Source organism: Paralichthys olivaceus, chromosome 17, assembly GCF_024713975.1.
Source record: "Paralichthys olivaceus isolate ysfri-2021 chromosome 17, ASM2471397v2, whole genome shotgun sequence".
Classification (NCBI taxonomy): Eukaryota; Metazoa; Chordata; class Actinopteri; order Pleuronectiformes; family Paralichthyidae; genus Paralichthys; species Paralichthys olivaceus.
In genome coordinates, this window is record NC_091109.1 from 1,691,635 (window position 1) to 1,719,397 (window position 27,763).

General features: G+C 40.8%; 1 protein-coding gene across 8 annotated transcripts; it reads left to right on the forward strand.

Annotated features, from left to right (window-relative positions):
* Positions 1-2,503: 2,503 nt before the first annotated feature.
* Positions 2,504-27,550, forward strand: myom1b (myomesin 1b). Of its 8 annotated transcripts, XM_069512722.1 has the most exons (42): positions 2,506-2,645; positions 2,952-3,181; positions 5,549-5,683; positions 5,787-5,949; positions 6,940-7,097; positions 7,272-7,364; positions 7,996-8,084; positions 8,192-8,233; positions 9,116-9,130; positions 10,008-10,169; positions 10,327-10,488; positions 12,192-12,333; positions 12,566-12,765; positions 13,017-13,070; positions 13,152-13,276; positions 13,402-13,585; positions 13,962-14,136; positions 14,220-14,341; positions 16,324-16,341; positions 18,290-18,486; positions 18,593-18,719; positions 18,937-19,121; positions 19,208-19,322; positions 19,410-19,566; positions 19,649-19,755; positions 19,838-19,882; positions 19,995-20,131; positions 20,225-20,369; positions 20,780-20,839; positions 21,163-21,230; positions 21,315-21,428; positions 21,934-21,987; positions 22,236-22,323; positions 22,406-22,444; positions 22,539-22,644; positions 22,828-22,991; positions 23,239-23,275; positions 23,428-23,450; positions 23,728-23,783; positions 23,901-24,116; positions 26,900-27,005; positions 27,088-27,550. In XM_069512722.1, exons 2-42 carry the CDS (start codon positions 3,012-3,014, stop codon positions 27,321-27,323), a joined length of 4,791 nt encoding a protein of 1,596 aa, XP_069368823.1. In that variant the 5' UTR covers positions 2,506-2,645; positions 2,952-3,011; the 3' UTR covers positions 27,324-27,550. The 8 variants fall into 8 exon arrangements, with proteins under 8 accessions (XP_069368829.1, XP_069368823.1, XP_069368827.1 ...); XM_069512726.1 differs by lacking the exon at positions 21,934-21,987; XM_069512724.1 differs by lacking the exon at positions 16,324-16,341.
* The last annotated feature ends 213 nt before the right edge of the window (positions 27,551-27,763 follow it).

Consider the following 27,763-nt stretch of genomic DNA (forward strand, 5'->3'; position numbering starts at 1 on the left):
AGGTCGAAAGCTGCACAGTCAGAAAACATCAGAAGTGGTGTTTCTGAAGGATACAATAGAAGTTTACAGTTTGAAATAAGACTTTAGAACTAGAAATTGTTATTGGTATTTGTCTTGTCTCTCAAAGGCCCAAATTAAATGAATTAAGTCACATTTACCTTTTCTACTTTACTTCTTTGCATTTACTAAATAGAAGCACTCAGAAGAGCACATATCTTCGTCAAGGCCCAACAATCCTACACATGATTGTGTAGATAATGGTGAAAACAGAACCTCGTTGGCAGAGGTAAACATCCTTTGATATTGTAGTGCTCCATTAAACCACTAGAGTGTGCTAGTTTTACAGGAAACCTTTCATTAACTCAGTGTTACAGAGGCAGAGTCTTGAGCTAATGGATAGATTGTCTCTCCTGTGTGTGTTCAGTGAATTTCTTTATGTCTACAGTTGTTAACTTAAATGTTCATACAGCAACTGTGCAAGGAAATGATTCAAAACAAAACTTAAAATAGTCCTGATAGATCCCTTGAGGCTGCCACACAGTTGGAATTTCCTGGACAGCTGAACATAACATAACATAACTGCGAACATGAACAAGATTCATTACATGCACTTGGAGAAGATTTGGAGTGAACCAAACCAGGTGGGATTGGACAGAATATTAGAAGAACCTCTCATGCAGTGTATTACAATCCCATTACCATGTATCGTCTCAAACCTTACACCTTTGGCCACTCATTATAGGCCTTTACAGTTGCAGGGTGCTTTAGATTGAACTGATGCACTTGCTGTTATAAAACAATAACTGAATATAGCTGATGATATTCCTGTGGACATTGGTAGAGCGCTACTGCTAAAATAGATTTAAACTCCTCAAATACCCTGTGATACAAGTGGATAAGGTCATTAGGTGTCTGTGTTATCAGATTACAGCGAAGATATTTTGGCTACCTGAGGTTTTCTTATGAACTGCAGAGTTTCATGGAAGTGACTCAACTATACGAGCTGTGATTGGCAGCTGTTCAGTTATTGGGGCTTAAAGTCAGATCAGCACAAAGCCCAAGATGTTTGTGATAAAAGCTACAGAGGCCGTGTGGGATTCTTTGACATTCATTCATTAATCCTGTTGGTTACTGTACCTTTGTGCCAGACAGGGTACTAAGATATAAATATATTTAATGGGATTAACTTTTTTATTGTGTCAATTTCACTATCACTGCATTTAGAAACCATTTTTATGCAGCTAATACATAAAGGAATTTTACGCTTACTTTTAATTAAACTAAAGGAGGCAGTTTAAAGCCATCCATTGTAAAACTTTCCCTGCAGAGAGCAATGGCAATTGATTTATTTGGTTTTATGCATTTGAATCACACATACAGGCTTTTATAGAGTCAACTGGACACAAGCTATGTCCCTGTCACTTTCCGGCTGTGGTCTAGTATAGTCATGTTGGCAAATGATTGAGTAGCTTGACATTATATTCCATTTGATTCCATTTTATATCAGCCAGCACCTTTTGTTTTGACCCTGCTTCATGTTTCGTTTTAGCTCCACTCGCTGTTGATCTCTTTTAATGAGCTTACACTTCAGACTGCTGCCATAACATCATAACTATGTTGTCATGCCGATCATCGTGTGGGATGGAGGTGGTGGGTGGGGACCAAAAATGCCTCCGAAAGGTTCAGCATTTCTTTGGCTTGGAAATTACCACATGTTTCTGTTGCAGACAATTTCCAGAACAATAGGCAAAACATCTGTGGTGATTTGATTTTTATCTACTGCCAAACATCCTTTTAACAAACTTTATTTAACTTGTGAAACTCCATATTCTCATTTGTTGGTAGTTAATCACTTTTTCAGCCATGTATTATGAAGTATGTGCTTTTATAACAACTGGAATCAAACATCTGCAAGTGGATCATGAGTCTTTCGTTAATTTCCACTTTTCCTTTCAGTAGCTGCTAATGAGCAGAAGCCACAAGAGGGGACATTTGTGTACTTTCACAAATGAGCGAGACTGAAAGAGAGAGTGACAAAGAAACAGTAAGTGGCATTTGTTGAATGTGAAGCAAGTAACAATAGCATAGCTAAAGTTAGCAACCGCCACAGCTGAGACTGCTGTGGTTAAACCTCAGTCTATACGTCAGCGAGGCCTTTATGGACAATAACATATATTGAATTAAATATAAATGAAACAAAATTGCTCACCGGCCCTTATAAGGCTGGACATTGAGGTATTTGTTTGTATTCTGATCTAACCCTTTGATATTTATATATCATACAGGTAACAACAGGTAACAACAGGATAAAAAGACCTAAAATGAGATTAAAAGATTAAATACCTCTACAAACTAACCCTGTGTTTACCTGTATATCAGTCTCAGAGAACCTCACCCATAAATGCGTTGCACTACTGGAGCTGACTTGCCCCCCAGCTCTGCTCCCAGCTATATATATCTCCACCCTCACCATACAAGGCTGCGACTGCTGCTGGACACTCTGGCAGGGGCCAATATTATTTTTGTTGTGTAGACCACAGCCCTGTACGCACCTACCTGTAGGTCTGCTGGGATATCGAGCTTGAAGTGTGGAGTTGGACAATATTTTCCTTTAAAGCTTTTGAGTCTGAAGGGTTTCGTCTGGGGTAAGTGTGGCACAGGCTGTGCAGGGATAAGGTGTGATAAGGCAGGTTGTGGTTGTTTCATATGTCTGTGTAAGCATGATGAGAATGTGCCTGATTGCCTGAATCTCCCTTGCAAAAATCTTTGCAAGTAAATTTCATGTCTCTTGTTGTTTTCTTTTTTTGATCAAGGGGCTATTATACAATTTTTCGATGGAATATTTTCCTGGCATGTTTAATGGAGCCAGTTTGTTAAAAAGTCTGTAAGTCACGATGAGCCAACAGTATAGTAACTATAAATCCACCTGCTCTTGAACATCAAATCACCAGACAGACAAACAAATAAGTGAACTCGGAAACTCAGGGCTTGTGCGAAGAGCGGCCTGCACCATGTCTGGATCTTTACCGTTCTACCAGAAGCACCACCGTCACTACGACCGTGGCTACCGTAACAAGGAGATGGCATCTAAAATGAGCCAGTACCAGTCCAGCAGCAGCAGCAGCAGCAGATACTTTGCGGGCAGCAGCACCTCCGCCACCAGCAGCAGCAGCAGCAGAGGGTAAGGAGCAGGAGGAAGATGAGGAGGAGGATGGAGGGGTCATGCCCTGCCTTCATCAATCCATGTCTTTGACACAGGAAAGCGCTACCCCCCCCACAACCACCATCCCGTTAACACCATCTCCCCCCCAATCCAACTGATCAAGTTCACCTCCATCACAGTCACATGATCTTCTTTCCTGCTCTGCTGCCTCATTGACAACCAGTAACCTTCCTTCTTCTGTCTGTCACTTTCATCAACCCTCAGTCACACCTAAGGATTAAAAACCTGAATCCTGCTCGACCGGCCTTGCATGTGGGCTGATATCAGTCCAGTGTGCTCTCATGCATGCTGACCAACTAATACAACTATAACTCAATAGATATGGGCAACATAACAGCTCTGGGCAGAAACCATTGTTAGATACGCTGTAAGGAAGTGCACTGTTATGTAATGGCTGAGTTATGGTATAGGGCACAGACCGAAATAGACTCTTGACCTGTGAATACCAATGATGGAGGGAAGTGACAGTTTCTCAGCCTTGTCCACATAAAGGATTCACAATTTTTCTTTAAAATATCGAAAAACAACTAGACATATGTTAGCCAGTTAATTGTTTATATTGGTCACTTGTAATGGATCATTCATTGCTGTTCGCTCTGTTAAATGAATACAACTTTTGTACATTACCTATTTTGCGAACAGGATTTGCACTTGGGTGGCTTCAGATACATTTTCATCGGCAATGGTGATGAAGACAGAAACTCCCATGATCCCAATGCTGCTTCAAACACATCACCTTCACTTTCTTTAAAACATTGTATCCATATTTATTATCAGGTTTTATAAACTTGATAGCTTCCTGTAAAAATCCATTAAGGATAAGTTGGAGGAAAGTTGTTCTCAGATGGTTTAGAGATTTGTTCAGTCCCTGTTGAATGCACTGTCAGCTGCGTGGTGTTTACATACCTGGTTGAAATCTATTTTTAGAAAGGTGATCTTCAGATTTCCTGATATTTTAAGGAGGACGTTTCCTAAGCTTTACTTTTTTACCCACGATTCAGTCAGTTTACATGTTACAGTGTCCTTAAATACTCTGGCCTGGAGAGTGTGAACAGGTCAGAGGGCTTAGGTTCGACTAACATCTGATCTTTACTCTCATGCTGTGGATTGCTGGGCAACACATCAGGAATCTGTGCTGCGGTGAGGAGAGGGGATTATGACATGATGATGATTTAACAGGCAGGGTGGTTCAAATAATGTGGTCATGAACAGTGTATTTGTTTCATGGGTTTCATTCATGCAACTGCTGCTCCATAATAATACACCGTCGCAGCCCTGGTCCTGGAGAGTCAAGTGGATGTACATGGTGTGAGCTAAAGGGAAACTGACCCAGTAAGATACGGGAAAAATGAGGGCAGCTGCCCTGTTACCCTTCCTGCCCCCGCCTCCTTATAGTGATCATGTTATCTCACACTATGAGCTCCTACCCCCAACTCTCCAGTACGACAGATAGTGTTTCCCCTTCCTGCAAAACGACAAAGTGAGAGGAGTCTGACCTAATGCCTGAATTAGACAGTCTGGAAAAACGTACAAGATACAAAATATTGACTCAAAATGCTGCGATAATCTTTTAACAAAACAGAGCTGTTTTCATTTTTCTAAGCAGACTTGTACCAATATAATTCTTTTTTAATAAAGTGTATTTTTCTACCTTAAACACAAAGTTCTGTCCAAGTGAAAAGAACAGAGTACGAATTAAAATCAGAAACACATGAATATCCATTAAGGCAGGTGATATTGTAAGTAAATGAATTAGCAAGATACAATGTAATTATTAGGAAAGATGATTTCATATGGCTTAATGCTCTATTTCTATAAAATTATGGAAAATCTCATATCAAGAATAATAACAACAACTATTAGAACTATAAGATAAAAGAAACTCCCTTCATTTATCTTGAGATATAGTGAGATGGACTGATACTCCATGGCTTTGAGTGCAGAATAGAATATTGTTATAAACGGTGCATCAATATAATTAACTGTAACATGAGTCCTAAGTGATATAATATCATTATAAGTATCAGTTGTACTCTGAGATAAGAGGATCTGGAATCCCCAACCTGTACTATTGAATTCAGCACAGCTGATTTGTCGGGCAGTTTTAATGATACAATAATAATTGTTTTCAGTTGTCTTTAGTGATGGTGATTTACTGATGTATTGATATTATAATAATAACTAAACCATCCACACTTCCCTCCCATGCAACACTAATCTATCACTCATCTACACATGACCTGAGCGCCCCCCCCACATGTTGATGTTATGTTATTGGTTGCTGTCTGGCTCTGAGCCAGGCTGATGGTATTCTGTATGTCTCAGACTTAAAGTGTCCTCACACTCTGGGCTGGAAGAGAGCAGACTGAGCCCCATACCCAAGAGAACCAAGCCAACTTACTTGGCTGTGGACAAAGAAAACCAAATCATCGGCTATGTAGTGCCTATCTTCAGGGGCAGGTAACAAACTCCTCGCTGTATGAAAGTGGAACACTAAAAACGTTTATTTCAGTTTTAATGTTATTCCTTACTCCTCCCCCATATTGATCCACTCCACTCCCAGTCAAGAGTTTGCTACAGGATTTTCGGATACAGGCGAATCAAGGGTGAGGGACATGGCCCGCAGGGATTTGTTCAGCAGCGGCCTGGAGATGGAGAGGTCAGAGCAGATCTCCAGGAAGCAGGCCATGCGCGAGTCAGCTGATCGCATCTCTCTGAGCAAAAGGGTCAGTGAAGGGGTTTCAAGCTGTTTCGAGGTCGTAGAGGAAGGCACTGTCTTTTATTTATAGGAAAAACACGTCTATGACACAACCGACAAACTGTGACATCACTGATGTTGTTCTCCTTAATGACATCACAGTGGATATCACTGCTTTTGTCACATCACAGGCGTCTTACTTGTGACCTCATAACACTCGTTGATCACAGTTCTTCAACAACTGATCTATCTGCGTCATTGCTACTTGTGACATCATGATGAACCACTTCTTAGTCATTTGGGGCGTCAACAGATCCTTATAATTCTTGAATCCCTGATTTGTTACTTGTGACATCCTAAAAGTAGATCATCTTCTTTTATCACATCACAAAGTGTATTTTCTTTACGACTCCATTCTTAAACATTTTAAATGTTTTCAGCCACAAAACCTAATCAAGTTATCTGCATGTTCGTGTATCTGAACAACTAATTAATTGCAGCATGTCTTAGGAACGCCAAGTGCCTGTGGCTGAATGGTCGGGTGTACTATTCCTTACACAAGGGAGTTATTTAAGTCTGGGTGATTATGTGAAGTACCCAGCCATTCACTGAGTATTATAAAATCCACAGAAACCTCCTCACTGTATTTATCTGTCTCCCCTCGGCCAGATTACTGGGTGACAAATACCTCAGGAGATCGTGTTCCTTGAGACACAGGGAGGGAGTGTCCCATGGGTGTTGTCATATTATGTGCTGAGTTACTGGTCGCCCAACTAGACAAGACCTCAACACCGCTAGCTATTCATAGGACATAATGAACAACACGTTGTCACACTGGTACTGTGACACGTGTCAGATGTACACCTTGCATGTGTAAACAAATGAGGATATGATTAGAAAGCTTTGATTTTGCTTCAAGCATGTGTTCTGAATTTCTTGTGAAATCACACGAATCATTTTTTGATGTTTAACAGTTTATGCTCTACAAACGTGCAGTGACTTACTCTGCTATCTTCAGATCCATGAACACGAGGAACACTTCAAGCGTATGAACGAAGACAGCCTGATGCACCCCCCGGAGTTTGTGATTAAACCTCGCTCCCACACTGTGTGGGAGAAGCAGTGTGTGCGGCTGCACTGCACTGTCAGTGGCTGGCCTGACCCACGGGTCGTCTGGTAGGTCACCAACACACTTCAACCTCAAACACAACTTCAAGTCTGTCCTCTCTGTTGTCTCAACAACGCTTGTTTCTTAGGCTCCATCTGTTTTCCATTGCTTTCCTTTTTCATCCTTTTCAAGCTTCTTCTCTTTGTCTTTCCTCTATCGTGTTTTCTGCCTCCCTCTAAAAGGTACAAAAACAATGTGGCCATTGACCCCATGGCAAACCCTGGCAAGTATAAGCTTGAGAGCAGATACAGCGTCCATTCACTGGATATTAACAGGTGGGTGTAGCTTTACTGGAAGAAAACATTTAGATTTCTTTCAATTATCAATGAACAATGGATCACAGATATTTGTTTCTGGCAGCTAGCTGTAGCATTAGCAACATTGTCAACATGGATACTGTCCAACTGGAGACCCTGATGTCAGTGCTACAAAATATAACGTCTGATTATATTATTAAAGCAGCAGATTTTGCTATGTTCTGATTTTGTATAAATATTATTGAATGTTTGTCAAGACTATGGCAACTACATCTGTGGGGCAGTGGACTGCAGAAAAATCCATCATTGTTTTTACCATTCTGCCTTAAACCTCATTACCAACCCTCTCTGCCTGTCAACAAAATACAAGAGTTCTCTTGGGGATATCGATTATGGTTCCCATCGTGTACAGCACACAACAGATACTTTAAAGTTCAGAAATGACATCACCAGTCGTGTCTATTTATTGCTGGAGTATTCCTGGCCAGGAGTTATGGAACACTTCACAGTCAGGCCTCACATGGTTGGTATTATTTACATGGTTCAGAGGGCTGAGGTTGAGGGGGGGGGGGGGGGGGATCCGTGCACATGAATCCTTGAAGAATGTGTGCATCATGGACATTGATCACCTGATCCTCTGCTCTTTCAGATGCGATTTTGATGACACAGCTCAGTATCGCGTCTCCGCCATGAACTCCAAGGGAGAGCTCTCTGCATTCGCCTCCATAGTTGTTAAAAGTAGGAGAAACATCACGCCTTAGTGTTGTCGACATGAGGAAACTGTTTTCTCACAATCACAAATTTAGTTAAATCAACAATAAAAAAAATGGTGCTTTTCTCCATAGGGTTCAAAGGTGAAGTTGATGAGTTCCTGCCAGCTCCCAGACGTAAGTGTTTAGTCACTGTGTTCGTTTTTTATGTATATTTAACACTGCATTGTTGAATTCATGGGTGAAGAAATCTTCAAAACATGTAGAAAGACACATTTTTGTCATATTAAATTGTTACTGCCTATTTACATAACCAGCAGCACTGGTATTCACTTAGAGCTACTTTTCTGTCTCCTGATTAAGAGACGTCAACAATACACTCTCTTTGTAGCTCAGGTTTGTTCTCCACCAGTTCTGGAAATAGATATTTGGGTCTTTAGCTCAAATGCTCAACTTTCTTCCCCAGTTAAATGTGCTCAGTGCTAACTTTGTCTGTCTCCTGTTTTCACAGCAGCAAACCTGTAGACAGTAAAACCACATGAAACAATAGTAATGCTCTGTGGTTGTTATAAGTGATCACATTTGCTTCATATGTTCTTATTTGATTCTGTGTTAAATTTAGGCCACTTGTGTTTTGTTTTTTATGTATTTTTTGATAAATCTATAAAGGTCCAGTGTGTCAGATTTAGATGAAAGGGATCTATTGGCAGAAACTGAAAATACAATAATCCCAGAGATGTTTTCATCTAAATTGTACCATTTGTTAATGTTTTATTAACCCTAGAATGAGCAACTTTATATTTACATCTATAGGCTATAGGTTATCTTCTCTGTTTGGAAGGATGAAGTGAAGGGGAATCCAGCTGCAACATGAAACGTCACCATCAGATGTGACTAAATTCTACACACTGAACCTTTAAAACACACCTAATCTTTCAATGTCTATAGAAGATGTATTTGTTTTTAATGTTTAACGGTGAGCTGGGGAGGAGGGAGATCAGTGGGAGCTTCTGCACTAACAACTTTTTTGTCTCTCTGATGCTGCGGGCGACAATGCAGGGGCCATTACTAAAGGTAACAGGTTCAAAGGAATCTGGTTTGGTGGAGTTGATGCTTCCTGTTGACTCTGTGTCCGTGCATGGCCACTCACTGTAAAGTCCACAGTGTTCTCCTGGAACTGTGAGGTCTGACGTAGTCGATCTGAGGGTTTATCAGTGTTTCTGGTAGAGAAACAGTTTGTGTGCCTCACCAATGTTTGCTAGTGTGCAACATTGTAAGCTTAAGTTGTTTATACGCAGAGTTCAGAATGAACTGCTGAAGCATTTTGCAAACCCTGACTTCACAGCTTTGCAGCTGAGAAGTTGTTTTTTCAGAATGAGAACATATTTTAGTGCCGTTTGCTATAATTTATAAACGGAGCAGTGGAGGTGGCTCGGAGAGGGACACCAGGTGAACCAGGGAGAGGTGATTGGCACAGCTGACTCTGATCACACCCCACTAGCACAGGAGCCTTGGAAGAACGTAGCAAACTTTGAAAAGATTATATTACTTTGAATTTGAGAAATCATTATTTCATCCTGGATGCTCTCTAGAGTGCTTTCTTTTATTTCAGCAATGTTTCACTTGCGTTTGTTGTGCTTCACTGCTCTTTGCATGAAGTTGTCACACACACGTTTGTGAGCACTGTGTTTCAGAGTCACTCTGTCGCTCTGTGTTTGTGTTTTTTATCTAAATCTTCACACTTTTGAGCCACGTTTTTTTTCCACCATCTTCTTCTGTGTGGCTACAAAGTTTGGATCTTCATGTGTGTTCTTTCTTTTGGATATGATTTGTGATATGATCTGCTCCCTCTTTTTTATTTGAAGACTCTTTGGTCTTTTCACTCTTTTTTTCTTTGAATTTAGTGCACCAGTCCAAACTCTGACTCTGCTGTGTCTCGCTTCGTCCATAGATGGCCCAGTGTCTGAGTATGGCATCACCTTCCAGACTCACATTGTCGATAAGTTTGGCGTGTCATTTGGAAGAGAGGGGGAGACCATGAGTCTGGGGTGCACAGTCGTCATCTACCCGTCCCTGCACCTCTACCAGCCAGAGGTCCAGTGGTACAAAGATGGTTAGTATGATCAGTTTAAATTATTGCTAGAATTTCAACTCACATTTTAAAGCCCTTTCAAACCTGCTTCCTGTATGATGTCTTGTATAATACAAGACCTCCTTTCTGTCCTTGGTGTTTTTTTAACCGTGCTAACATTCACTGGCATGTCTTCCAGATGTCCTGCTGTCTCCATCTAAATGGTACCAAATGCGCTGGAGCGGAGACAGAGCCACACTGACGCTCACACACCTGAACAAGGAGGACGAGGGTCTCTACACCCTGAGAGTCACCACCAAGTCTGGATATGAAACCTACTCCTCCTATGTCTTCGTCAGAGGTGAAGGAACCTTCTATAAAACTTAAATTACATTATGATATTTAGATGGTTGTTTCTATATCTGGGGGATTACAATCTTTATGTTATGTTCTGTACCAACCTACATTTCACACTCAAGAATTATCTGAAAATTATCTACATTTCCTTTAGTTTTATTGATTAAGAAAAGTTCATCATGAGTATTCCACAATTTGACTGTTTCTTGCCTCGGAATCTGTTTTATTTACCATCATGTTAAATATCAAAGCACCAACAAAACCTGCTCTAAAATATTTCTCCATGCACGTGTAGAAAATATCCTCTTAAGCCCTTAATTCTTCAAAATGTGAGGTATCTGAGAAATCTCCCCTCAGACATTTTAACTGCAACCATCAATCAACACAAGATAAATACAACCTGATGGCCCCGGCTTTGTTTTGGTCATGTGATGTTATCAAATGGAGGTCGAAGCCACAACAGCACGTCCTCTGGCACCTCATGACCAAACGGCATTTAACGGTCAAAGTGTTTGAATGTGAGTGGCTGGTTTTAAATAGGATATCTCTAATAGAGATGCCGCAAAGTGGCAGCTCCCTGGCATCTGTTTGAATACCATGGAAAACAGTGAAGCTTATCTCTGCTGCCTTCAGAGACAATCTGACCTTTGAGGCTCTTTTACAGAGGAACCATGTTCAGTATGAACAAGCTAGAAAATAGACCCCAGTTAAGAAGAGGCCAGGTACAGCCTCCAAAGCACTGCATGAGCCTGGTTATTCTCAGAGAGCTCAGCTGAGGAATGAGTCTGGCTGTGAGTGCAGAGAGATACTGTGAATATCTGCTTCAAGGAGAAACAATAGGCTGCCCAGTTTCCTTCCTGCACTCTGGTTCATTTAATGAGCATCTCTACAGTTATAATTACTTTTTCTTTAATTGGCCAATCTTGTTTTTTCCCCCCAGTGTGCTGTAATTTAAGGCCCATATTCATAAATTCAAAATGATCATTTTTTGAAGTTGTCTTATGAAGAATATTTTCTTACTTTCTGAAATGTAATTCTACATTGATGCAGTGTAGCAGCAATCGAAAACATTTGTTTTTTGTTTTTAATACATACATTTTAAGTTATTTATATTACCCCTGATCCTTTTTCTTTGCATTAGTTCACCAATATTGGACAAAGTGTTTTTTTCCACATTCTGATGTCAAACCACTTGAAAACATAAAAGTTAGAACAATATCTCCACAACTCAGGATTTGGGACCTTCCAAGGAGTACGTGAAACAATACTTAAATATAACTTAATAATGGCTGTAACACACACACACTGTTAGTACGTGCTCTAAGGTTATGATGCAACTCATGTCTGTAGTGACATCTCTTCTAGACAACCTCACTTTACCTCGATGTTGCTTTTAAGAGTCACCTCTCTGATCCCCTTTCACTTGGGGGTGGGCTGCTGCTAATTCTGTCCTCCTACTGCTCTCGGCTTGTGTTTGACTCCAGGACCCAGAGACATTCCTGGCATAGAGCCCTGCAGCTAAACAGTTAAACTCAGGGCAAAGTGAAGAACACTTAAACAGCTAGAAGAATTTTTTTTTGTCATCTTTGGGTCAAAGTTGAATAATTATAAAAACTATTAATTCATCTTGCAAATGGGTGGAAACACAATGCATGTTAAGGACAGTATGCATATAGACATCAATAATGGTGTTCATGTTTGTTTCAGATTCTGATGCTGAGGTGGAAGGAGCTCCAGGAGCCCCTCTGGATGTTCGCTGTCTCGATGCCAACAAGGACTACATCATTGTCACTTGGAAGCAGCCGGCTGTCGATGGTGGCAACTCCATCATGGGCTACTTTGTGGACAGGTCAGTCAGTGCGATGCTGGCTGGGTTGTGCGTCAGTCGTCTCACAGCAATGATCAGGATAAAACCCTTCAAAGAATTCAGGGAAAGCGAGGGAAAGTTTTATCAACTAAAAATGGACAGGAAAAAACACTGATGGTGACACCAAACTTTTTATAGGTGGTAGCTTTTCCTTCACATACTCTTGTTGACAAAAAGTTCTTATATGTGATTTAAATGAATCATATACATACAGGTGTGAGGTTGGAACCAACCACTGGATCCAGTGCAATGACACTCCAGTCAAGTTCGCCCGTTTCCCCGTGACCGGTTTGGTGGAGGGTCGTTCTTATTTCTTCCGCGTGCGTGCGGTCAACAACAGCGGCATGAGTCATCCGTCCAGAGTGTCTGAACCCGTGGCTGCCATGGACCCGGCTGACCGCGCCCGCTTGAGAGGTAAAACTGAACAGCATGTGTGATCCTATGCCATACTCCCACTATCCAAGAGCTTTGTTCCCTGAAAACAGTAGAATAACAGCAGTAAAATATGATATTTCTAACTTATGTAACGTTTTACTACTACAATTACAATAACTTCAATTCTCGTCAGAATTACTGATTTGAAAATGTACCAATTAAAGAGAATATAAATAAAACATAGCGTTTTTATATACATGATAATGATGATGATGATTATTTGCTAACAGGTACTTCTGCTCCCTGGACTGGCCAAATCATTGTCACAGAGGAGGAACCTGCAGGTAGGAGATGTACATATTCTCCATAAAACCCAGTGATGTGATTGCTATGTTACCTTAATCTTTATATATTTTGATCAACAGAGGGCATTGTTCCTGGCAGACCTCTTGAACTCCAGGTGACGGAGGCCACCAAGAATTACGTGGTGCTGAGCTGGAAGCCACCTGGAGAGAAAGGCCTGGAGGGAGTGATGTACTACGTGGAGAAGGTAAATCTTATTCTGACGTGTTACAGTAAAATCTGAACTAAATATTCCAAACAACAAATTTTTGTTTGCATTAGTATCTATAACTATGTGAGTGACGGATGGATTCTTGTGTCCTTGTTTGTCAGTGTGTCTCGGGCACAGACAGCTGGCAGAGGGTGAACACAGAGATCCCAGTCAAATCCCCTCGCTTTGCGTTGTTCGATCTGGCCGAGGGGAAGTCCTACAGCTTCCGTGTCCGGTGCTGCAACCCTGCCGGGGTCGGTGAACCCTCTGACCCCACTGAGGCCACCACAGTTGGCGACAAGCTTGGTGAGAAAACGTACATAAACCATAAATAAAGATGGATGATGCGTCTTGTCTTTCTCCCATTGAACATGAATGAACTCATGAAACTATCTCGGAGTAGAGCTGCAGTCAGCACAGCTTTCAATCATAACATTTCTGTTTCTGTAGCAAGAAACTACTGAAAAAACAAATTGATCAGTGGTCCATGTCCCAAATAACTAACATGGAGGAGGTGAAGCTTATAAGCGTTATTGCAGCAAGCCTCCAGGGAACAATCAAGATGGTTTGACTTCACTTTTAGGGAATTGCCATGTCATCTATTGTGCACACACGTACACACCTGCTTCACGGAGATGCAAATGTCATTCTCGGTTCAAGACCCTAATACTTTATCCTGCAGATATCCCATCAGCCCCCAGCAAAGTCGTCCCCACTAGAAACACAGACACGTCAGTCGTCGTGTCTTGGGCAGCGTCCAGTGATGCCAAAGAGTTGGTTGGTTACTACATTGAGGGGAGCATCGTGGGCAGCAACGTGTGGGAGCCGTGCAACAACAAGCCTGTAAATGTAACCAGGTAAAACCACAGCTTGTAGGACTTTCTTTTTATCAGGATATAGGTATTGCTATAAAAACATTTACCAACATTTATGTTTACAGGTTCATCTGCCACGGTCTGATGACGGGAGAGAAGTACGTGTTCAGGGTGAGGGCAGTGAACGCAGCAGGACTCAGCCAGTTCTCCCCAGAGTCTGAGCCTGTTGAGGTGAAGGCTGCTATTGGTGAGTGAGATGTCGGGTTCATGCCACAGTTAATCATAATATTTTTCTGTTCAGATGTATGGTTTAAAGGAAAAACACACCTAAAATCAATTAAATAATATTTAAAAAATCAGCTGTTGGTGTTGAAACTTGCATTTCTGAGTCCATTTTGCTTTTTGTGTATCTTTTTGTGCAGGAAACTATTATTATCACCATTTTAGATGCAACTGATCCTCATTATAACATATCTTATCTTCTGGAGAAAATGCTAAAATGTTATTTAGAGAATTGAGAAAACTAGTCTCTAAAACCTGGAGATAAATTGGATGCGATAGGTTTAGATAAAGGACATTTCACCACAAAATGACTCCTGGAATGCACCAACACCACAGACTGAAGATTGTTGAACGTTTTGGTTTTACGGGTGTAAATTTATTTATTATTTGTACGTTTTTAAAATGTAAAAAAGATGTAAGATTTAATATTTTTCTTGGTATTTTGCTGCTGCTGTTCTCTGAGACATGTCTTCAGCTGTTTTTATCATCAGCATCCACTGTACACCCCCCCCACACTTTCTCCACCATGGTCTCACCCCCTTTACCCTGTCACCTTATTCTGTGTGACCCACCCACCCACCACCCTGTTCAGCCACACCTACACCCTCCTCCCACCTCCTCCACCTCCTCCACCTCCCTGCTCGGCCTGAGTCAGGACTTGTAGACTTCCTCTTAATTTGGGTCAGAGCGATCCAATTCAGTGGTTGTTACAAACGAGCACAGCGTCACACACCACTCCCCTCCATTACCCCGATTCCCTCACCCGTCCTGGGAAACCCCACGTGGTGCTAAAGGTATCAACGCACACTCTCTCCCACCCCCACCGGTTCCTTTTAAAGAAATAAACTCTCTCATAACCTCTTTCTAAGCAGCTAATCTGGCAGTGGCATTGTTCTGTTGAGTAGTTATCTCAATCATGAGATGATAATTTATTCATGAAATCAGATCGAAATAGTTTCAGTCAGTGAGAAGCTTTATTTTTTTCTCTGCATCAGAATTAATGTCTCGGACACGGATCAGTTAATCACCATTTGTAGCTGTAGAGGGCGCTGTTGCTCAGTAAAAGTTATATAGTGTCACTTTAAAAAAGGTTTTCTCATGTTTGCATAAAATTAATTCAAACAACAGAATTCAGTGTTAATCAACATCTTTATATTATCAAGAAATAACTGGAGCCTGATTCTAAAACATGCAATGCAAAACAGAACAAAGCTGCTATTGTAGTAATTGTCAGAGAAGCTCTTTCTAATCTCCTGCATGTTTTCCTTAAATTCTCTCTGCATTAAAACTAACACAACTCTCAAGCTTTGGATCTCACTCATTCACTGGTCGACTTCGTGCTGAGCCGCATGCTCTGTTTCCCTTTGTGAAACATGCTTGGTAAAAATGCCGGTGAGATTCGCTGCTCACTGTCAAACATATTAATAAATGACTTGTTTTACTATTTGAAATAATTATAATACACTTTATTTACACATTTATTATAAAAATATAACTTTCATTTACTTACACGTAAAATATTTTAATATTATGGAAAATTTGTGAACAAAGAACTTCATACAAAATCTAAACATATCAATAATATCACACATTTTGATTAGAAATCTTAAATTAAATGAAATCCATTGACATTTTTATGAAAGTATGTTTTTTCATAAAGGGCTCGTGCAAAGTTTGCACATCCACGCTCTTTGGCTGTTCTTCTTCACGCAACTGCATGTTCTCATAATCCTACCAGCCTCCTCACATGGATGTCACCTATTGATCATCTTGTCTTCATTTTTTACTCCTAGTTGGATGAAGACATTTTACTGAATTTGAGACGTACTGAGATTTTTTTGTGTTTGAAGCCTGTTTCTATGTTGGGGGACTGAGATAAGAGCTGTGACATGTGAATGGATTTCTTGCCTGTTTTAAAAGAAGCCTCTTCTGCTTTAACTCCTGTAGGGGGCGGCATCCCTCATGGTGTGTTGCCGGAGATGGGGCCGGGGGGTAACGTTGGCCAACTAACTGAACACAGGCCACACTGGACGGGCACGCATGAAACTGTCCAGCCCTCCCCTGACACTAAGCAAAAGTGCAATAAAAAAGCTCAGACTGACACTGGAGCCAGGGAGGGGGCCGGGGCTGCTGGGTGCGGAGGCCGCACAGAGCCCGACCCCTCCGAGAGTAAAAACAAGGGGTGCAAGAGAGGCAGTGTGTCCTGGGCCCCTGACCTGGCAAAAGACCTGGTCTCAGAGTCCGTGTCAGGCTCGGTTTCTAACTCACACACTGACAAAGACACAGCCACATGCTTAGAGCCAGTCACTGCTCAGGTTCAGGATGTAGAGACAGCTGACGGGCCTGAGGCCGCGCAGGCACGTAAGTTCTCTGTAGACCCTAATCGGGAGACAGCGAGGCCGAGGAGAGAGTCGACAGGTGAGCACCGGTCACAGATGGAAAACCTTTTTATCAAATCCTAAACAAATACAACACTACCACCCTCCCCACCTACGATCCGATCTCTGACTTTCACAATAAAAATAAAAGAGTTTCCAATGTTATATCAATTCTACAAGGCCAAATAATCAATAAACAGAAGGTGAACGGCTCTACTGGTATTCTCCAATCAAAGGTAAGTCTATGTAAAAGCACCAAGCTTTAACTGGACACCTCAGTCACGCTTGTCAATACTTTTGCTGGACGTCACTTTCCCACAACCTCCTGCACTCGGTGGCCTGGCGTCAGTCATGTGGCGCCTGGGAGCTGCCACCACTCTGAGCACTTTAACATGCAAACACACGTATGTCATTGTAGCGCGAGTGGTTTATCCAGCGAACACAAGAGCAGGACACATGTGATCTGAGACCTTTAGTGCCGCTTTCCGTTTTATAGCTCGGATTCAGGGGTTGTAACTGGATTTCAAGTTGGAATTTCGCCTTTTTGGCAGAACCTCACCACCCTCGACTTCTATAGTAGTATAAGCTATATTGTAGTAGAAACTGTAGTTTTTACTCTTTATTAGCACTTGTGACTTCAATTTGTCGTACATATAGTACTGTCCAACTGTGTACTTCAGATGTCAGCCCCTTAAATAAAGAAGGTAACTAGTGTGGCGACCCAATTTACTTTCACCATTTTACATGACTGTGTGTTAGAGAATTTTTCTTAATGTCCTACCTCAACTTACAGTCTCAGAAATCACTGTGTCCTTAGTGAGGACAAATGCTTTAACAGTTTCATCTTTCTATTTGAGACTATTAAGTAATGAATGTACATTTTGGAACACGTGCTTATTTTCTTACTTGCTGGGTATTAGATGAGAAATTTGATTCTACTTCTAAAGTTATTGTTAAAGGTTATGTTGCTTCTGACAAAAAATTGAATGTGCAAATGTCAAGTTGTGGTTATTCTGGAGTTATTTCACAAGTCTTTTATCAGTTAAATGAAATTTTCTGGTTTTCACCTTTATTTTGATTAGCAAGTTATCAAATGTGTTTGTTGAATTTTTTAATTTTCAGTTTTTATGCTAGGCTAGCTACATATTAAGCGAACAGATATGGTACCAAAATTCTCGTCTAACTCTTGGCAAGAAAGATGATTTCCAAAACCTTAATTGTACCATTATGTTGACAATATTCTGTAATTAATATTATACACAGTCCAGTGATGACTGTGGTAGTGTTTAGGCCTTTGAAGAAACTGTGTTGTTGTACCACAGATACTTTAGATTAGATTTCCTTTATTGCTGTAAAAGGAATAATTTATATACGACGATGAGGCCAAACGGCATCTTTTAAAATCACGAAATGCATGAATTCTGTAGATTGAGGAGATGTAATCACAGTTTGGGATTTAAAAGTTATTGTAATGCTTTAGTTTCCCATGACATCATCGTGTCTATGGTGTTAATTTGAGTTTTCTGTCATCGCAGCCTCCCCTGCTCCACCCTATGGCATCAGCGTCTTGGAGTGTGTGCGCGACTCCATGGTGCTGGGCTGGAAACAGCCGAGCTTCATCGGCGGTGCTGACATCACCGGCTACTTCGTGGATTACCGCGAGGTCATCGATGGCGTGCCGGAGAAGTGGCACGAGGCCAACATCAAGGCTGTCAGTGAGAGGGCCTACAGAGTGAGTGTGAAACCCCGGTCTCAAGTTTAAAACTGATGTGGATCTTAATGGTGAACAAAAACAATCTGATGAGCCAGGTTTCATCATCATGCGTCTTTTTCTTCAGGTGTCCGACCTGATGGAGAACAGGAAGTACCAGTTCCAGGTGCGAGCAGCCAACATGGCAGGTGTTGGGATCCCGTCGCTGGCCAGTGACACCTTCCTGTGTGAGGAGTGGACCATCGCTGTGCCAGGTTGGTTTCACCAGCTGTTTGATAGAAAATATACAAGTACCTTGGTACAATGTTGATACTTAGAACTGGAAGTGGGACAGTTATAGATGCACGCTATAGAAAACTGATGTCCTGACTTGAGAAGATATCACATCATCACGTGTCCGGAGGCTAAAGTCATGAGAATGTCTCGAGTCAGCAAATGTTCAGGTGTGCTTCTCCCATGTGTTTACCACAGGACCTCCTCATGACCTGCAGGTGAGAGAGGTGCGCAACGACTCTCTGGTATTGCTATGGAAACCACCTGTGTACCAGGGCCGCGATCCGGTCAACGGGTTCTACATTGACATCAAGGAAGCGGACGCCCCAGAGGAGGCGTGGAGAGGCGTCAACAACAAGGCCAGGGAGAAGACGTACATGAAGGTCACCATCACCTGGAGTCCCTCATCAATCATCGTCACGTGTCCGTAGCTGCTTTGTCATGTGGTTATTTTTCTGTCATGTCACAGATTACGAACCTGAAGGAGGGAGAGGTGTACATCTTCCGTGTTCGTGCTCAGAATAAAGCCGGTGTTGGAAAAACATCTGACGTGACAGAGCCGGTTTCAGCTGTGACCAAACCTGGTGGGAGGAAATACAGGCACTGTGATGACATGATGGTGATAATAAAGCTCATTTCTACAGCATGACAACATTTCTCCGTGATTTCAGGCACTAAGGAGATCGTCGTGGACGTAGACGATGACGGCATCATCTCCCTGAACTTTGAATGCTGTGACCTGACCCCTGACTCCAAATTTGTGTGGTCCAAGAATTACGAGGAGATCACAGACCCCTCACGCTTGACTATGGAAACCAAGGGAAACAAGTGAGACGTCAAAATCTGTGAAGCTGTGTGACTCTTTGATGTGCACACAGTTGTTCGTTTATAACACCGTGTTCTCCTGCAGATCGAAAGCTGTTTTCAACACTCCTGGAGAGGAGGACATCGGCATTTACTCCTGTATTGTCACACACACTGATGGAGCTTCATCCAGCTACGATCTCTCTGAGGAAGGTTGGAACATGTTTCAGTAATCATTTCAGTTTCTACTTTTTTTGTAAATCTCTGTTTATTGATCTTCTCTTATCTCTGTCAGAGTTGAAGAGGCTGCTGGAGGTCAGTCACGACCACAAATTCCCCAGTGAGTACTTCAGCCTCACAGCCTCTCACTGCTGTTTTTTGGACTGGATTGGTTTCTCTGAGCTGTCTGTCACTCTTTTCTTCATTTCCCCCGCTCTCTTCTTTATAACTAGTTATTCCCCTGAAGTCACAGTTGGCTGTGGAACTGCTGGAGAAAGGCAGAGTTCGCTTTTGGCTGCAGGCCGAGAAGATTTCTGCTGATGGCAAAGTCGATTACGTGTTTAATGAAAATCTCATCTCTCAGGGGGAGGTCAGTGAGCAGCAAAGGAGATTGATCTTAAATAATTGTTTTTTTTATTCATGCTAATCTAACATTTATGAAATTGTCCTCGTTGTTTTGCAGAAATATAAGATGAACTTCGACAAGAGCACCGGTGTGATCGAGATGATCATGGAGTCTCTGACCCCAGCGGACGAGGGCACCTTCACCTTCCAGCTGAAAGACGGGAAAGCAACCAACCAGTCCAGCTTGGTGCTGATAGGAAACGGTTTGTTCGGCAAATGAAAACATCTCAGAAAGTTCTCTTGTCCAAACTTGTACACAGCTGAACTCCAGCAAGATGTCTGTACTTCATGATAATGAAATACACCAGGGGCTTAAATCGATGGGAAAACAGTTGGTATTAATTACTTCTTTGGCTTTGAAATAGAAATGACTGAAGCCCAAAAAACTGTTTATTATGTGTAGCTGGCAGTGATGCAGAGCTCAGTCCAGCAGCTCCATAGTCTGGACACTAGAGGGCAGTAAAACATTTAAGCATCCCAAACTACTAAATTTGGATAATTTAACAGCACCGAACACAAAGTTATAACATGGTTAGATTTTGTGATTGGATTGTGAGAGATTCACTAGATTCAAGCATAAAATATATCAATGTTTTAAACTCTGTATTTGCAGTGTTCAAGGAGCTTCAGAAGGAATCAGAGTTCCAGAGGAAAGAATGGTTCAGAAAGCAAGGTATGTTACAGTCACTGGAAATTAGAGCTTTAACTAATGAAAAATATGGTTTTAGTTATCATGAAATCTGCTGTTTATTTGATTGATTAAACAAAATTATTCTTGAAATGTCTGATCACAGTATGGCGACATGTCTTGATTCGTCTTTTCAACAGTTCATAACCCAAAAATATTCAATTTACAATCACAATTAAGAGAAAAGCAGGAACCAGCAAATATCTGGAAGTGAAACATTTTGTCTCTATTGAATATAGATGATTCTTAATCTATATATGCATAAGCAGTTATGATTTTCATTCTCATAACTTCCATGTTTGTTCCAGGTCCTCACTTCATCGAGTATTTGAGTTATGAGGTGACGCCCGAGTGCTGCGTTGTGCTGAAATGCAAGGTGAGACCGAACTTCTGAAGAGTTTCTACACAGAACATCTTTAATGAAACACTATTCACATGCTGCTGTTCTGCTGCGTTTCAGGTCGGCAACGTGAAGAAGGAAACCTCGGCGCTGTGGTACAAAGACGGACGAGAGATCAAGGCAGACGAGCATCTGAGCTTCACAGAGGGAGTGTTGAAACTGGAAATAGCTCAGGTGAGAATTTTAGAAAAGAAGCCTGCTTGAAGTGTGAATTTATGTGTATATATATATTTATATTCATATCTGTGTATATCTGTGTACTGTATATTTCTCACTGAATACATTTGCATATATATGACTGTAAAGAGAGATATCATTGCTCTATACTTCTTTACATTTAATGGTTTTCTCTCAGCTGAATATTGATTCACAAGATACTGTCTAACTAAGACCAATAAAAACATTTATTTACTAATTTTATGAATCTTCAGCATTAACTTTCTTTTTAAATAAATGTAACATATCTCATTCAATTTATTCCCATTTAATTGTATGATGCCGTTATCACTTTCTTTCTCTGACTGCTCTGTCGTCCTCTCTCAGCTGTCTTCACTCCGTCTCTCTCAGCTCTTATCCACTGTATTGTCTCTGAGCGTCTGTCTGAGTGGCGTTCACTGTCATGCCATCGCTCCATCTCAGTATAACCCATAAACATGATGTCACATGTGTCCCATTTCAGTGTGACTCCCCTGCAGACACACCCGACTGCGACGTAACCTGGAGAAGAATAAAAGTTGGGATCAGTTTTCTGTTGTCATCATTGCTCATTTCTGGTTTTGCCTGAGAATGCTTTTTTAAAATGTATATATATATTTGTTTGTTTGTCTGTTGGCTTTTTTTGCTTTCGTGTCCTATATATGTGTCCTCTGCAGCATCCAAAGCAGAAGAGAAAAGCTCGTCTTTTCTCGTGAATACAAAGTCTCGGTGATGCTCATTGTTGTTTTACGACTCAAGTTAACTTCATTGTTTTCTCTCTGTCAGATTTCCAAGAGGGATTCTGGTGTGTACGAGGTCGTTCTGAAGGACGACAGAGGAAAAGACACGTCCACATTGAATTTAACAGATCAAGGTGACCTTCAGTGGAGAATGTCTTAAATAATACTTTTTTCCTTTCATATCACTTCAAATGATCAAAACCTGTTCTTTTTAAGGTTTCAAGGACTTGATGAATGAAGTTTTCAGTTTTATTGGTAAGAAGAAGCATTTTTTCGCTTCATAATGTTGCAGCCGATTCATTCAAAACTTGCTTTTTGAAACTTTACTGATCTTTTTCTTTACTTGCAGCCAATTCCTCCACTCCACTGAAGATCACGAGCACAGATGAGGGCATCCGACTCTACACCTTCGTCAACTTCTATAACGATTTACTCCAAGTGACATGGCACTACAAGTTAGTCCTCCATGCACTTTTATACATAAACCCAAGCATATGTACGCCTGACAAACAAGACATTTTGAATTATATTAATAAGAACATTTATTAACTATAATTGATGTCAGGTCAGGTCGTGTGTTTTCATGTCAACATGTTTCTCACAGAGCTGTCCTCTCATGTGTATCGTGTCTCCGACAGAGAATCAGCCATCGCCTTCTCTGACCGTATAAAGAGCGGCGTGGTGGGGGAGCAGCTGTGGCTGCAGATCACTGAGCCCACAGAGAAAGACACGGGCAAGTACGCCATCGAGTTCCACGACGGAAAGGGAGGCCTGAGGAGAACTGTAGAGTTGTCTGGTCAAGGTGAGAGTGTATTTATAAACTCCTGCTCCACAGTGATGTCATGCCTGACTTTTTTTAATCTGTATTTCTCACACAGTATAAATCTGTACTGAAAGGTGTTTAAATAAGTTTTTATTATCTTTAATAGACTTCTTATGCTTCTATTTTGTGGTATTTTGCATTCTTCAAGCTGAGTGACTGGATGTACGTCTCATCTAGTCAATAAAAAAGATTCAGATTCATGACAGCTTTCGTTTTTGTTTCGCAGCATTTGATGACGCTTTTGCAGAATTCCAGAGACTCAAGTACGTTATTAACCACTTGATAATCATCACATTATTTTTCTTATTTGAGGAATTAAATAAATAAGTTCTGTACAATGCAGGTTAAGTCTTAAATTTCACTTTGCAGCTACTTTGATGTAATTTGTTGTTCTCTCTTTTGTTTACCCTCTCAGAGCCGCTGCTGTTGCAGAGAGAGGTAAGTAACACAGTGTTTGTTTTAACGACTGATGACGAATCATCATCAAGAGCTGTCTGATGTCCACTTTCAATAATAACAATATAATGTTTTATATGAAAAACTATGTACTACAGATTTTATCTCATGTACCAAATTGAAGTTTCCATCCCGAGGCTGGACTAAAAGAATTCTACTCTGATTGTAACATGACAACACTGCAGCAGCAGAACGTTGTTGAAGCTATCGGAGAAATAAAATTTATTCCATGTATTAAAATACATGTCGTTTCTTTCAGGTCGTGCTCGAGTAGCAGGAGGTTTGCCTGATGTGGTCACCATCCAGGAGGGCAAGGTGCTGACATAACAAATTGATATGTGTCTTATAAACTAGACAGCTGACGGTCACTGCAAATACTAAAATACAAGTAATTACTGTAATGTTCAACATTGTTTATTATCTGTACCTTAGGCCCTCAATCTCACCTGCAACATTTCGGGAGACCCCGTGCCAAAGGTCACCTGGCTGAAGAACGACAGGGAAATCACGTCCGACGACCACTGCATCCTGAAGTTCGAGTCCGGCAAGTTCGCCAGTTTCACCATCACGGCTGTGAACACGTCGGACACCGGAAAATACAGCATCCTGGTGAAGAACAAGTACGGCACAGAGAGCGGGGACTTCACCGTAAGTGTCTTCATCCCTGAAGAGGCGGCCGGCAAGAAAAAATAGAAGCGGTCCAAATCTTGTCTAAATATGTATAAAAGAAAAAAACACTGGAAAAAAATATTGAAGGAGAAACGAAGGTGTGAGGATGTTGTGAGGTGTTTGTGTAGAATTTAAAATTAACTCTTGAGGTGCTAAAACACAAAGTGTCCAACAGTTAAGACAGAAATACAAAGATGTGATCCAATCATAACGAATCTGACTGAACATAAAGAGGTATGTGTGACCCATTCAAAATGTCACTGGTGCAATTTTAGTTTTTGTTTGTGTAAAGTTGTTTTTGTGCAGAGAGGCACATGTTGGCTCCTGTTTACTGCAGAGGAGGAAATGACACATTAGTTTAAGATAAAGTCGTGTTGGTCGGATGCAACATGGAGAAAACCAATCATGAAGTCAGTGTTGAATGAATATTAAACCCAGTGATGTCTTTACATGTTTTATCCCGTTTGCCTCAAATTATGTCGACTTAATTGCTAAATCACATAAAAAATTAAATAAGCTGAGCTACTACTTTTAGTTCATCAAGACAGTTTTCATCAAGATCCATGAGTTATTCCCTGGGAAATCAGAAAGTGAAAACAATTCCAGGATTTGCATCTTTGTTCGAATCGAAGTTTTCTGGAAATCTGTTCAGCAGTTTTTGTGTAATCCTGATGACGAACAAACAAAGGGACAGGGGTGAAAACATAACCTTGGCGAAGGTTAATAAAAAGAGGACATGGTGTTTACAGACAACTTTAAAATTTCAAAATCACAAATGGCTTTTCTTTAATCCTTCACTGTCACAACGAACATGTGCAGTCTACCTTTCAGATCATTGCAATTTTCATAATGAGGCTTTTCACTTCTAGATTTAATCGGCTCTAGCTTGTAGGTTAATCAAGATCATCTCCATGAGTTCCTTACTCTCCTTGTGTTTTTGGAAAACAACCTTTGAAATGAAGTGATGTAAAGTCTGCCATGACTCGACAGCTGGAGAAAGTTTGTCTCATATTCAGACTGAACTGAGACAAAGTTGAAAAAAAAAAGTTGGAAATAAAACACGTGAATTAGCAGAAGTGAACAAATTAGTTGCAAATGGACTAAAACGTGGTTCTTTAATGAAACGTGTCATTTCATCAGCCCTGTTTTCTCTTTTGTTCCATCACAGTCACTTTGAATGTTGAGATCATGATGTCACTTCCCTTCTTTTCATGTCTGTAATGAACACGTCAGCCCACTGTCTACTCATCGTTATTATTATCCACCGCTGTTATGACTTCCCCTTCACTGTCCATCATGTCTCCTTTATTCATAATGATGATGATATGATGAAGATCACCATAGTGAATAGTTCCTGTTCCCCTGTTTTTTGATGAGACTAATAAAAAATGAGCATGTTCTCCCCCCACTTCCTCCTCCTGCTCCTCCTCTTCCTTCTTTCTGAGTCGTCTCACTTTGGTCTGAACCTTCCACGCTTCACCTTTTCACTATTCACTCTCTCGTTTCAGTCGATTCCTCCTTTTTCCCTCCCCGCCACCATTTCTGTAGAGTCGGACTCCCTATGGATCAACCACCAGCATTGAGTCAACCCTCCCCTCCACTGTAATCCAACCCCAAACCCCATATTTGTTTATTGTTCATGGTTCACTGATAAAATAATGTGACATTCACATCACTAAACAAATGTACAGTAGAAATACACATTAACAATAATGGCAAACTTTATTATATAGCATTTTCATTGTGTAACATGCAGCTCAAGGTGCTTTACATTAAACAGAAGCTTAAAAACAGAACGAACAAAGAAAGGGAAAGATGTCAAAACAATAAAAAAGGTTGAAAAAAAGGTTGAAGCAAGGTTAAGATTGAAGAAATTAAAAGTAAGATGGTAAAAATAAGTTTTGAGCAGTTTTTTAAAATATGTCGACAGAGGATTAATTTCTAATATGTTCTATTTTATAATATCTGAAACTTTTTCTTTGTCTCAGCCTCTTACTTAATACTGACAGTCACACTTTAGACAGAAAGTTAAAATCTACTATTTTGTTTCCTCCTGTCAGAACATTTATGTTCACTGACTGGAAGTTATAGATGATGTACAGCAACAGTGTTTTCACAGCAGCTCTAATAACACAGAGTTAAAGGGACATGAGTTCTCACGACAAAGTTATTCTTTAGACAACAAAGCTCAACAGGAAGTTTGTGCAACTGGGGACGTTTAGTTTGAAAGCTGGGGGAATTTAACAAAAACACTCAGGTTGCATTATGGAAGGTTTTATTTCCTTATTTGTTTTGTCATGTAAGTATATCATCATTCACACTGTTCAAATCTGCTGTGTGGCTGTAATCGTAGAAGAGACAAGGAGACACAGACAGGTTGAATTATTATGTAAACTGAGGAACACTTGCAAAATCACAAATTTGTCCCAGAGGGCTTCATAATTTATACACTGTATAATACATTGTATACTAAGACCCTTCATTTGGAAAAGTCAGAACAATCATATTTAACTCAAATTTAAATGAGTTATTAAAGCATTGATATCAGTTTAACAGAAATTAAATGAGATGATATGAATAGATGAATTATTTTATGCAAGAGTTCTTGTTTTGACTGTGATCAAGTGGATTTTTTTGACAATCGATGATAGCTCTGCCCTCATTGCACTTCATGGGTAAGTAGTGGACCATAATTCTTTGGCTGGTGGAGAGATGGTTGAGTTTGCTGATGAGTTTGTAATCTCACGTTTGTCTCCTTTCAGCTGGAGACCACGGAGGGGACGCCTGACCTGGGCGTGACCTCATACTGGACCGACGCAGATGGAAATGTGGTGTTTGGCCCAAACACTCCCAAGGAAAAACGAAAGGGTGAGAGGGAAAGAAACAGTTTATATATATATGTGTGTGTGAGACATCTGAGACATGTTTACTAATGATCCTTCACCTGCAGAGTCTATGGCTAAAGCTGCGAAAATGAAGGAAGACAAAAAAGAGAGAAAAAGCGAGGGATCGGAGGAGCAGAAAAATGAGATTAAAGTTGATGCCGCTGCAGAAACAAAAGCTTCTGATTCAAAACAAACAGGAGACGTAAAGAAAGATTCAGCCGACCAATCAGAAACCAGTGAGCGGCCTGCAGACACAACGGAGGAGCCGGAACCAGAGGCTGAGACGACACAGCCGAAGTAAATGAGAAAAGTATTATATGCTCATGCATATATATATTATCTATAAGTTTGATGTGCAGTTTTATGTTGAGTGTGATAGTTGTGTTTTCAGTTATCACAACGTAGATGTTGCATTTATAATCATGGAACTTCATTCAGTCTTTTCACACCCACACATCACAGACTGGATATTTTATCTGTCCTGTTAATTCGTTTCATGTTTGTTTGAATAAAGAAGCTGTTCAAATATTTCTGGATGGAACTCATCACACTTGTTGGGATACAGTGTTTATAATGAGATTTAAGAATGTACAGAGCTACACAGGCTCAGAGGCTTAAAGAGGCACAACACTCTCCTGTTGGAGAGAAGAACAAAGCAAACAGGAGAAATTCTTCAGGTGAAACAGAGCAGAATTAATTCAAATCAACAAGTGTAAAAAGTTTCAGAGTCCAGTTAAGATC

What these genes read in the sequence shown, in the direction of transcription:
- myom1b (XM_069512722.1), top strand. Translation starts at nt 3,012, where the DNA reads ATGTCTGGATCTTTACCGTTCTACCAGAAGCACCACCGTCACTACGAC. An exon ending in TCACGACCACAAATTCCCCA is followed by an intron (nt 19,883 to 19,994) that starts GTGAGTACTTCA and finishes CTTTATAACTAG; the next exon opens with TTATTCCCCTGAAGTCACAG. An exon ending in CTTGGTGCTGATAGGAAACG is followed by an intron (nt 20,370 to 20,779) that starts GTTTGTTCGGCA and finishes CTGTATTTGCAG; the next exon opens with TGTTCAAGGAGCTTCAGAAG.